The following is a 12701-nucleotide window of genomic DNA, read 5'->3' as shown; positions in this document are numbered from 1 at the left end:
GCCAGAGGGCGTCTCTCACTAGTCTGTCTCCTAGTCTAGATTACTGGCCAGGGAACGTCTCTCACTAGTCTGTTTCCTAGTCTAGATTACTGGCCAGAGGACATCTCTCGCTAGTCTGTCTCCTAGTCTAGATTACTGGCCAGAGGACATCTCTCACTAGTCTGTCTCCTAGTCTAGATTACTGGCCAGAGGACATCTCTCACTAGTCTGTCTCCTAGTCTAGATTACTGGCCAGAGGACGTCTCTCACTAGTCTGTTTCCTAGTCTAGATTACTGGCCAGGGAACGTCTCTCACTAGTCTGTTTCCTAGTCTAGATTACTGGCCAGAGGACATCTCTCACTAATCTGTCTCCTAGTCTAGATTACTGGCCAGAGGACATCTCTCACTAGTCTGTCTCCTAGTCTAGATTACTGGCCAGAGGACATCTCTCACTAGTCTGTCTCCTAGTCTAGATTACTGGCCAGAGGACGTCTCTCACTAGTCTGTCTCCTAGTCTAGATTACTGGCCAGAGGACATCTCTCACTAGTCTGTCTCCTAGTCTAGATTACTGGCCAGAGGACATCTCTCACTAGTCTGTCTCCTAGTCTAGATTACTGGCCAGAGGACATCTCTCACTAGTCTGTCTCCTAGTCTAGATTACTGGCCAGAGGACGTCTCTCACTAGTCTGTCTCCTAGTCTAGATTACTGGCCAGAGGACATCTCTCACTAGTCTGTCTCCTAGTTTAGATTACTGGCCAGAGGACGTCTCTCACTAGTCTGTCTCCTAGTCTAGATTACTGGCCAGAGGACGTCTCTCACTAGTCTGTCTCCTAGTCTAGATTACTGGCCAGAGGACATCTCTCACTACTCTGTCTCCTAGTCTAGATTACTGGCCAGAGGACGTCTCTCACTAGTCTGTCTCCTAGTCTAGATTACTGGCCAGAGGACATCTCTCGCTAGTCTGTCTCCTAGTCTAGATTACTGGCCAGAGGACATCTCTCACTAGTCTGTCTCCTAGTCTAGATTACTGGCCAGAGGACATCTCTCGCTAGTCTGTCTCCTAGTCTAGATTACTGGCCAGGGAACATCTCTCACTAGTCTGTCTCCTAGTCTAGATTACTGTGGAGGTTGTAAAGGTCCCCAAAGCTACATACCTCTATCTCTCTCTCTATGTCCCACTGGCCACATCATTGATCCGTTATTATTTAATTCATGATCTTTATTTGGAGATTGTCTATGTTCAAACGTGTGTGTGTGTGTGTGTGTGTGTGTGTGTGCGTCTGTGTTGTGTGCGTGCGTGCGTGTGTGTGTGCGTGCGTGCGCGTGTGTGCGTGCGCGTGCGTGCGTGCGTGCGTCTGTGTTGTGTGCGTGCTTGCGTGTGTGTGTGTGCGTGTGTGTGTGTGTGTGCGTCTGTGTTGTATGCGTGCGTGCGTGCGTGTGTGCGTGCGTGCGTGTGCATGCGTGTGCGTGCGTCTGTGTTGTGTGCGTGCGTGCGTGCGTGCGCGTGCGTGCGTGCGTGCGCGTGCGTGCGTCTGTGTTGTGTGCGTGCGTGCGTGCTTGCGTGTGTGTGTGTGTGCGTGTGTGTGTGTGTGTGCGTCTGGGTTGTGTGTGTGCGTGCGTGTGTGTGCGTGTGCGTGCGTGTGCAGGCTCGTGTGTTGGAACTACCAGCCAGACAGAACAATGTGGATACCATCAACACGAGGACCGGCACCATTCCCCTCCCTGCTGACAAACAGAAGGAAATTAAGATGATCAACACACGCTGGGTACAGGTTAGTATCCCTTTCTATAGAGGAGGTTCTGTCCTTTAGGTGGATAAGATCAGTTGGGTGTTGAACATGAATATTGACTAGTCGTTATCTGTATTTCAACTTGTGTGTAGGAGTAGTCTATTTTTTTAACTTAATGTTGGGCTCATGTGTTTTGTTTTTTAGTGTATGATCAAGTGTACTGTATATTCCTTCCATTCATTCCATTCAACTAAAATGGCCCCCAACTCGGGGCCTCTCCCTCCTCCCTGTGGGAGACCTTTATACTGTGTGTGTGAGTGTTACGGTGCGTGAATGAGGACCCAAAAGCGAATTAACGTAAACAGAGCTTCTTTAATAACAAAACAAAACGTAGGCTCAGATGGACCGGCAGGTTCCGACAGGACAGGACAAGGTTGCAGCAAACATGACGATAGTCTGGTTCAGGCATGAACAACACAAACAAGAATCCGACAAAGACAGGAGCAGAAACAGAGAGAGATATAGAGGACTAATCAGAGGGAAAAAGGGAACAGGTGGGAAAAGGGGTGACGAGGTAGTTAGGAGACAAGGCACAGCTGGGGGAAAGAGGGGGAGAAAAGGTAACCTAACAACGACCAGCAGAGGGAGACAGGGTGAAGGGAAAGGACAGAAACAAGACACAACATGACAGTACATGACAGTACCCCCCCACTCACCGAGCGCCTCCTGGCGCACTCGAGGAGGAAACCTGGCGGCAACGGAGGAAATCATCGATCAGCGCACGGTCCAGCACGTCCCGAGAGGGAACCCAACTCCTCTCCTCAGGACCGTACCCCTCCCAATCAACTAGGTACTGATGACCACGGCCCCGAGGACGCATGTCCAAAATCCTACGGACCCTGTAGATGGGTGCGCCCTCGACAAGGATGGGGGGGGGGGGAGACGAGCGGGGGCGCGAAGAACGGGCTTGACACAGGAGACATGGAAGACCGGGTGGACGCGACGAAGATATCGCGGAAGAAGAAGTCGAACTGCGACAGGATTAATGATCCGAGAAATACGGAACGGACCAATGAACCGCGGGGTCAACTTGCGAGAAGTGGTCTTAAGGGGAAGGTTCTGAGTGGAGAGCCAAACTCTCTGACCGCGACAATATCTAGGACTCTTAGTTCTACGCTTATTAGCAGCCCTCACAGTCTGCGCCCTATAACGGCAAAGTGCAGACCTGACCCTCTTCCAGGTGCGCTCGCAACGTTGGACAAAAGCCTGAGCGGAGGGGACGCTGGACTCGGCGAACTGAGATGAGAACAGCGGAGGCTGGTACCCGAGGCTACTCTGAAAAGGAGATAGCCCGGTCGCAGACGAAGGAAGCGAGTTGTGGGCGTATTCTGCCCAGGGGAGCTGTTCTGACCAAGACGCAGGGTTGCGAAAAGAAAGACTGCGTAAGATGCGACCAATAGTCTGATTGGCCCGTTCTGCTTGACCGTTAGACTGGGGGTGAAAGCCGGAAGAGAGACTGACGGAAGCCCCAATCAAACGGCAAAACTCCCTCCAAAATTGAGACGTGAATTGCGGACCTCTGTCCGAAACGACGTCTGACGGAAGGCCATGAATTCTGAAAACATTCTCGATGATGATTTGTGCCGTCTCTTTAGCAGAAGGAAGCTTAGCAAGGGGAATAAAATGAGCCGCCTTAGAGAACCTGTCGACAACCGTAAGAATAACAGTCTTCCCCGCTGACGAAGGCAGTCCGGTGACAAAATCTAAGGCGATGTGAGACCACGGTCGAGAGGGAATGGGAAGCGGCCTGAGACGGCCGGCAGGAGGAGAGTTACCGGACTTAGTCTGCGCGCAGACCGAACAAGCAGCCACGAAGCGACGCGTGTCATGCTCCCGGGTGGGCCACCAAAAGCGCTGGCGAATGGAAGCAAGCGTACCCCGAACGCCAGGGTGGCCGGCTAACTTGGCAGAGTGAGCCCACTGAAGAACGGCCAGACGAGTAGGAACGGGAACGAAAAGAAGGTTCCTGGGACAAGCGCGCGGCGACGGAGTTTGAGTGAGTGCTTGCTTTACCTGCCTCTCAATTCCCCAGACAGTCAACCCGACAACACGCCCCTCAGGGAGAATCCCCTCGGGGTCAGTGGAGGCTACTGAAGAACTGAAGAGACGAGATAAAGCATCAGGCTTGGTGTTCTTAGAGCCCGGACGATAAGAAATCACGAACTCGAAACGAGCGAAAAACAGCGCCCAGCGCGCCTGACGCGCATTAAGTCGTTTGACAGAACGGATGTACTCAAGGTTCCTATGGTCAGTCCAAACGACAAAAGGAACGGTCGCCCCCTCCAACCACTGTCGCCATTCGCCTAGGGCTAAGCGGATGGCGAGCAGTTCGCGGTTTCCCACATCATAGTTACGTTCCGACGGCGACAGGCGATGAGAAAAATACGCGCAAGGGTGGACCTTGTCGTCAGAGAAGGAGCGCTGAGAAAGAATGGCTCCCACGCCCACCTCTGACGCGTCAACCTCGACAATGAACTGTCTAGAGACGTCAGGTGTAACAAGGATAGATGCGGATGTAAAACGATTCTTGAGGAGATCAAAAGCTCCCTGGGCGGAAACGGACCACTTAAAGCACGTCTTGACAGAAGTAAGGGCTGTGAGAGGGGCTGCCACCTGACCGAAATTACGGATGAAACGACGATAGAAGTTCGCGAAGCCGAGAAAGCGCTGCAACTCGACGCGTGACTTAGGGACGGGCCAATCAATGACAGCTTGGACCTTAGCGGGATCCATCCTAATGCCTTCAGCGGAAATAACAGAACCGAGAAATGTGACGGAGGAGGCATGAAAAGAACACTTCTCAGCCTTCACAAAAAGACAATTCTCTAAAAGGCGCTGGAGGACACGTCGAACGTGCTGAACATGAATCTGGAGTGACGGTGAAAAAATCAGGATATCGTCAAGGTAAACGAAAACAAAGATGTTCAGCATGTCTCTCAGGACATCATTGACTAATGCCTGAAAGACAGCTGGAGCGTTAGCGAGGCCGAAAGGAAGAACCCGGTATTCAAAGTGCCCTAACGGAGTGTTAAACGCCGTCTTCCACTCGTCCCCCTCCCTGATGCGCACGAGATGGTAAGCGTTACGAAGGTCCAACTTAGTGAAAAACCTGGCTCCCTGCAGGATCTCGAAGGCTGAAGACATAAGAGGAAGCGGATAACGATTCTTCACTGTTATGTCATTCAGCCCTCGATAATCTATGCAGGGGCGCAGGGACCCGTCCTTCTTCTTAACAAAAAAAAACCCCGCTCCGGCGGGAGAGGAGGAGGGGACTATGGTACCGGCGGCAAGAGCTACAGACAAATAATCTTCGAGAGCCTTACGTTCGGGAGCCGACAGAGAGTATAGTCTACCCCGGGGGGGAGTGGTTCCCGGAAGGAGATCAATACTACAATCATACGACCGGTGTGGAGGAAGAGAGGTGGCCCTGGACCGACTGAACACCGTGCGCAGATCGTGATATTCCTCCGGCACCCCTGTCAAATCACCAGGCTCCTCCTGTGAAGAAGAGACAGAGGAAACAGGAGGGATAGCAGACATTAAACATTTCACATGACAAGAGACGTTCCAGGAGAGGATAGAATTACTAGACCAATTAATGGAAGGATTATGACAAACTAGCCAGGGATGGCCCAAAACAACAGGTGTAAAAGGTGAACGAAAAATTAAAAAAGAAATGGTTTCGCTATGATTACCAGAAACAGTGAGGGTTAAAGGTAGCGTCTCACGCTGTATCCTGGGGAGAGGACTACCATCCAGGGCGAACAAGGCCGTGGACTCCCTTAACTGTCTGAGAGGAATGTCATGTTCCCGAGCCCAGGTCTCGTCCATAAAACAGCCCTCCGCCCCAGAGTCTATTAAGGCACTGCAGGAAGCTGACGAACCGGTCCAGCGTAGATGGACCGACAGGGTAGTGCAGGATCTTGAAGGAGAGACAGGAGTAGTAGCGCTCACCAGTAGCCCTCCATTTTCTGATGAGCTCTGGCTTTTACTGGACATGAAGTGACAAAATGACCAGCAGAACCGCAATAGAGACAGAGGCGGTTGGTGATTCTCCGTTCCCTCTCCTTAGTCGAGATGCGGATACCTCCCAGCTGCATAGGCTCAGCACCCGAGCCGGCAGAGGAAGATTGTAGTGATGCGGAGAGGGGGGCAACGGAGAACGCGAGCTCCTTTCCACGAGCTCGGTGACGAAGATCAACCCGTCGCTCAATGCGAATAGCGAGTTCAATCAAGGAATCCACGCTGGAAGGAACCTCCCGGGAGAGAATCTCATCCTTTACCTCTGCGCGGAGACCCTCCAGAAAACGAGCGAGCAAAGCCGGCTCGTTCCAGCCACTGGAGGCAGCAAGAGTGCGAAACTCAATAGAGTAGTCTGTTATGGATCGATTACCCTGACATAGGGAAGACAGGGCCCTGGAAGCCTCCTCCCCAAAAACAGATCGATCAAAAACCCGTATCATCTCCTCCTTAAAGTCCTGATACTGGTTAGTACACTCAGCCCTTGCCTCCCAGATTGCCGTGCCCCACTCACGAGCCCGTCCAGTAAGGAGAGATATGACGTAGGCGACACGAGCAGTGCTCCTGGAGTAAGTGTTGGGCTGGAGAGAAAACACAATATCACACTGGGTGAGGAACGAGCGGCATTCAGTGGGCTCCCCAGAGTAACACGGCGGGTTATTGATTCTGGGCTCCGGAGATTCGAAAGCCCTGGAAGTGGCCGGTGGATCGAGGCGGAGATGGTGAACCTGTTCTGTGAGGTTGGAGACTTGGGTGGCCAGGGTCTCAACGGCATGTCGAGCAGCAGACAATTCCTGCTTGTGTCTGCCTAGCATCGCTCCCTGGATCTCGACGGCTGAGTGGAGAGGATCCGAAGTCGCTGGGTCCATTCTTGGTCGGATTCTTCTGTTACGGTGCGTGAATGAGGACCCAAAAGCGAATTAACGTAAACAGAGCTTCTTTAATAACAAAACAAAACGTAGGCTCAGATGGACCGGCAGGTTCCGACAGGACAGGACAAGGTTGCAGCAAACATGACGATAGTCTGGTTCAGGCATGAACAACACAAACAAGAATCCGACAAAGACAGGAGCAGAAACAGAGAGAGATATAGAGGACTAATCAGAGGGAAAAAGGGAACAGGTGGGAAAAGGGGTGACGAGGTAGTTAGGAGGAGACAAGGCACAGCTGGGGGAAAGAGGGGGAGAAAAGGTAACCTAACAACGACCAGCAGAGGGAGACAGGGTGAAGGGAAAGGACAGAAACAAGACACAACATGACAGTACATGACAGTGAGAGGACTGTATCCTGCTTCATATTAAGTTCCTGTTTTCCTTCAATATAATATTCCTGGATGTGCCTTCCTCCTCCCTACCATTGAAAACACTCGGGTCCTTCCTCTCCCTCCTCCCTATAGGTGTCTAAAGACCTGCCTGAGAAGCAGAAGCAGATTGAGAGCTTGCTGAAGGAGCTGTCTCACTTCCAGGACCGGCTGACTTACCTCTCCTCGTGGACCTCAACCACCAGGACCACCCTAGAGGAAAACCCTGACAATGTGGAACCCAAGGTAGACTATCAATCCATCCTGTCATCCATCCATCTATCAGTCAATTTGTCCATCGATCCCTCCCTCCCTCCCTCCCTCCCTCCATCCATCCATCCATCCATCAATCCATCCATGCCTACAGGGACCGAGGCCTATATCCATTAATCTTTCCTTAATTCTTTGCATCCTCTCTCCACGCCTCCTTCTCAAAACACATGGGAGAAAAAGGTCAATGGTTAGACCTACTTTTCTTCCAGCTGGAAAAGGAGGTTAGGAGAGAAGACGGGAGGAATCTCTGAAAGACAAATTGAGATTGAGAGTAGTTTCATTGTTTTGGAATGGTTTGTGATGTTTCAGCTCATAGATGAAGTCCAGGTCAAGAAGCCTGAGGTGGAGGGGGTGTTGGCTAAGGGCCAGGAGCTGTACAAGGACACGCCTCCCAGCCAACCAGAGAAGGAGAAGTACCACAGTCTGAGTGATGATTGGAGGGCGATTCAGGGGCAAATGATAGTACACAGAGAGAGGCTGGCCGCTCTAAAGATCCAGAAAACCACCAGTAAGGAGATGAGGGTGTGTGTGTGTGTGTGTGTGTGTGTGTGTGTGTGTGTGTGTGTGTGTGTGTGTGTCAAATCAAATTGTATTTGTCACATACACATGGTTAGCAGATGTTAATGGTATGTGTGACCGTATGGCTACTGATTGTATCACGCTGCCCCCCTCCAGTTGAGACCCTCCAGGGAGACGCCCCAGCCCTGGCTCAGTTCAACAAGGCCTGGGCAGAGCTCTCTGATTGGCTATCCCTGCTGGATCAGATGGTACAGACACAGAGGGTGACCGTGGCCGACCTGGACGACATCAACCACATGATCGTCAAGACCAAGGTCAGGGGTCAACCAGTGTGTCACAGAGTGTGAGAGACTCCGTTTAGCCGCTGAGACCCTGGCCTGTATTCATAAAGAGTCTCAGAGCAGGAGTGCTGATCTGGGATCAGGTTAGCCTTTTAGCTCATAATGAATACTAGAGAGAGGACCAGATCCTAGTGCTGATCTGGGATCAGGTTTGCCTTTTAGATCATAATGAATACTAGAGAGAGGACCAGATCCTAGTGCTGATCTGGGATCAGGTTTGCCTTGTAGATCATAATGAATACTAGAGAGAGGACCAGATCCTAGTGCTGATCTGGGATCAGGTTTGCCTTTTAGATCATAATGAATACTAGAGAGAGGACCAGATCCTAATGCTGATCTGGGATCAGTTTGCCTTTTAGCTCATAATGAATACTAGAGAGAGGACCAGATCCTAGTGCTGATCTGGGATCAGTTTGCCTTTTAGCTCATAATGAATACTAGAGAGGGGACCAGATCCTAGTGCTGATCTGGGATCAGTTTAGCCTTTTAGCTTATAATGAATACTAGAGAGAGGACCAGATCTTAGTGCTGATCTGGGATCAGTTTGGCATTTTCGATCATCATGAATACATGATTACATGGACCGGGGGGGATCTGATCCTAGATCAGCACTCTTATTCTGAGACGCTTTGAGAACACAGGCACTGACCTGGCTCAAATACATGGCTCAAATACATGGCTCAAATAGTTGTAAATACTTGACATCCAGATATTCATTGAAATGTTCTGTCTCTGTCTTGCTGTCTGTAGGGAGCACTGGGGGACATGGAGCGGCGGCGCCCCCAGCTGGAGGGTCAGCTGACTGCAGCCCAGAACCTGAAGAACAAAACCAACAACCAGGAGACACGAGCTGCTATCACCGACCGCAGTACGCCAACCACAACCATTACATACTACGCAAATTGACCACAAACTGACCACAAACTGACCACAACCCGACTGCAAACTGACCACAAACTGACCACAACCCGACTGCAAACTAACCACAAACTGACTGCAAACTGACCACAAACTGACCGCAAACTGACCACAAACTGACCGCAAACTGACCACAAACTGACCGCAAACTGACCGCAAACTGACCGCAAACTGACCACAAACTGACCGCAAACTGACCGCAAACTGACCGCAAACTGACCACAAACTGACCGCAAACTGACCGCAAACTGACCACAAACTGACCGCAAACTGACCGCAAACTGACCGCAAACTGACCACAAACTGACCACAAACTGACCGCAAACTGACTGCAAACTATCACCAATGATCTGACTACAAACTGTCATCAATGACTACAAACTGACCACAAACTGTTATTACTAAACACAAACTCATCAATGACTCCATTAATAACCACAAACTATCAGTATGGCCTGTTAGAGAACCTTGATTCAGCTCAGTCGCTGACTGAACAAACTAACTGATGTACTAATGATAATGACTAGGGATTTTGGATGCAGGGAGATTTGTTGATCAGGTAGGTTGTAGTCGATCTCACTCAGTGTGTGTGTGTGTGTGTGTGTGTGTGTGTGTGTGTGTGTGTAGTTGACAGGTTGCAGACCCACTGGGAGGAGTCACAGGGCAGACTGGCTGATAGACATCAACAGCTACAGAACATGCTGCAGGACTCCTCTGATTGGTTGGACGCCAGGAAGGAGGTGGAACCTCTCATCAAACGAGCCAATGACAAGCTGGAGTCGTGGCAGGATATTTCCTACACCATGGATGCTCTGAAGAAGCAAAACACTGACCTCAAGGTTACACACACATGCACACACATATACGCACAGACACAAACACACACACATACACACACTACCTCTCCCTCCCTCCCTCCCTCTCTCTCTCTCTCTCTCTCTCTCTCTCCCCCTCTCTCTCTCTCTCTCTCCCCCTCTCTCTCTCTCTCTCTCTCTCTCTCTCTCTCTCTCTCTCTCTCTCTCTCTCTGTCTCTCTCTCTCTGTCTCTCTCCCTCCCTCCCTCCCTCCCACTCTCTCTCTCTCTCTCTCTGTCTCTCTCTCTCAATTCAATTTGCTTTATTGGCATGTTGTAACAATGTACATATTGCCAAAGCTTACTTTGGAGATTTACAATATGAAGATAATAAGAATCAACATTGTTAACGGGACAACAGTAACAATAACCAAGGATCAAACCAACCATACATTGAACAATAACATTAAGCATACAGTAGAGGACATGTGCAGGTTGATTGGTCTGTCAGACACTGTCCCTCAACTTATACCAGGCAGCAATGTAGTGCCCTGCCAACCCACAGCTCTCTGCGTCCTCCCCCAACAGGACGGGTAGCCTACTCTCATCAGAGAGGTCTTTGAAACCTTGAATAAGGGTTCTCCTCTCCTTGTTGGGGCGGCGTTCTCCTCTCCTTGTTGGGGCGGCGTTCTCCTCTCCTTGTTGGGGCGGCGTTCTCCTCTCCTTGTTCAGGCGGCGTTCTCCTCTCCTTGTTGGGGCGGCGTTCTCCTCTCCTTGTTGGGGCGGCGTTCTCCTCTCCGTGTTGGGGCAGCGTTCTCCTCTCCTTGTTGGGGCGGCGTTCTCCTCTCCTTGTTGGGGCGGCGTTCTCCTCTCCTTGTTGGGGCGGCGTTCTCCTCTCCTTGTTCAGGCGGCGTTCTCCTCTCCTTGTTGGGGCGGCGTTCTCCTCTCCTTGTTGGGGCGGCGTTCTCCTCTCCTTGTTGGGGCGGCGTTCTCCTCTCCGTGTTGGGACAGCATTCTCCTCTCCTTGTTCAGGCGGCGTTCTCCTCTCCTTGTTGGGGCGGCGTTCTCCTCTCCGTGTTGGGGCAGCGTTCTCCTCTCCTTGTTGGGCTGGCGTTCTCCTCTCCTTGTTGGGGCGGCGTTCTCCTCTCCTTGTTGGGGCGGCGTTCTCCTCTCCTTGTTGGGGCGGCGTTCTCCTCTCCTTGTTGGGGCGGCGTTCTCCTCTCCTTGTTCAGGCGGCGTTCTCCTCTCCTTGTTGGGGCGGCGTTCTCCTCTCCTTGTTGGGGCGGCGTTCTCCTCTCCGTGTTGGGGCAGCGTTCTCCTCTCCTTGTTGGGGCGGCGTTCTCCTCTCCTTGTTGGGGCGGCGTTCTCCTCTCCTTGTTGGGGCGGCGTTCTCCTCTCCTTGTTCAGGCGGCGTTCTCCTCTCCTTGTTGGGGCGGCGTTCTCCTCTCCTTGTTGGGGCGGCGTTCTCCTCTCCTTGTTGGGGCGGCGTTCTCCTCTCCTTGTTGGGGCGGCGTTCTCCTCTCCGTGTTGGGGCAGCGTTCTCCTCTCCTTGTTCAGGCGGCGTTCTCCTCTCCTTGTTGGGGCGGCGTTCTCCTCTCCGTGTTGGGGCAGCGTTCTCCTCTCCTTGTTGGGCTGGCGTTCTCCTCTCCTTGTTGGGGCGGCGTTCTCCTCTCCTTGTTGGGGCGGCGTTCTCCTCTCCTTGTTGGGGCGGCGTTCTCCTCTCCGTGTTGGGGCAGCGTTCTCCTCTCCTTGTTGGGCTGGCGTTCTCCTCTCCTTGTTGGGCTGGCGTTCTCCTCTCCTTGTTGGGGCGGCGTTCTCCTCTCCTTGTTGGGGCGGCGTTCTCCTCTCCTTGTTGGGGCGGCGTTCTCCTCTCCTTGTTGGGGCGGCGTTCTCCTCTCCTTGTTGGGGCGGCGTTCTCCTCTCCTTGTTGGGCCGGCGTTCTCCTCTCCTTGTTCAGGCGGCGTTCGGCGGTCGACGTCAACGGCTTTCTAGCCATCGCCGCTCCATTTCTCATATTTCCATTTGTTTTGTCTTGTTCCCTGTACACCTGGTTTTCATTCCCCAATCACTCTGCATGTATTTATTCCTCTGTTCCCTGCACACCTGGTTTTCATTCCCCAATCACTCTGCATGTATTCCTCTGTTCCCTGCACACCTGGTTTTCATTCCCCCAATCACTCTGCATGTATTCCTCTGTTCCCTGCACACCTGGTTTTCATTCCCCAATCACTCTGCATGTATTTATTCCTCTGTTCCCTGCACACCTGGTTTTCATTCCCCAATCACTCTGCATGTATTCCTCTGTTCCCTGCACACCTGGTTTTCATTCCCCCAATCACTCTGCATGTATTCCTCTGTTCCCCCACATGTGTGTGTGTGATATTGTGTGTGTGACGTGTCATCTCTGACGCGCCAGACTGGTGTTCATATATTCCGTGTTTTGTCATGAGGTGTGTTTATTTGTTTGTACTTAATTATTGTGACTGTTTGCCAATTGGCTGTTGGTTTCTCCTGCCAATATAAAGTGTGTGCCTGTTCACACCTCTCTGCTCTCCTGCACCCGACTCCGCTACCAGTACACACACACCTGACATATATATTTTGTACCAATTGAGAACTTTGGTCTAATTCCCTGAGATCTGGATCTTCTCTGGAAAATCCTTATTTTAGTCTTTTTGGGGTTTACTGCCAGGGCCCAGGTCTGGTAGTACTGCTCTAGCAGATCCAGGCTCTGCTGTAGGCCATGTGCTGTGGGGGTTTACTGCC

At 51.7% G+C, this 12701-nt stretch overlaps 1 protein-coding gene across 16 annotated transcripts in view; it reads left to right on the top strand.

The window, feature by feature from the left end:
* Positions 1-12701, top strand: part of LOC110496981 (dystrophin) — a 394538-nt gene that overhangs the window by 298655 nt on the left and 83182 nt on the right. For all 16 annotated transcript variants that reach the window (XM_036951595.1, XM_036951594.1, XM_036951600.1 and 13 more), the window contains 6 exons: positions 1629-1754; positions 7189-7338; positions 7675-7873; positions 8041-8198; positions 8976-9093; positions 9771-9982. In XM_036951595.1, coding sequence (XP_036807490.1) covers positions 1629-1754; positions 7189-7338; positions 7675-7873; positions 8041-8198; positions 8976-9093; positions 9771-9982 — 963 coding nt within the window. The remainder of the gene's footprint in view (positions 1-1628; positions 1755-7188; positions 7339-7674; positions 7874-8040; positions 8199-8975; positions 9094-9770; positions 9983-12701) is intronic.

Source organism: Oncorhynchus mykiss, chromosome 18, assembly GCF_013265735.2.
Source record: "Oncorhynchus mykiss isolate Arlee chromosome 18, USDA_OmykA_1.1, whole genome shotgun sequence".
NCBI classification, from domain to species: domain Eukaryota; kingdom Metazoa; phylum Chordata; class Actinopteri; order Salmoniformes; family Salmonidae; genus Oncorhynchus; species Oncorhynchus mykiss.
This window is presented reverse-complemented; position numbering and strand designations above follow the sequence as displayed.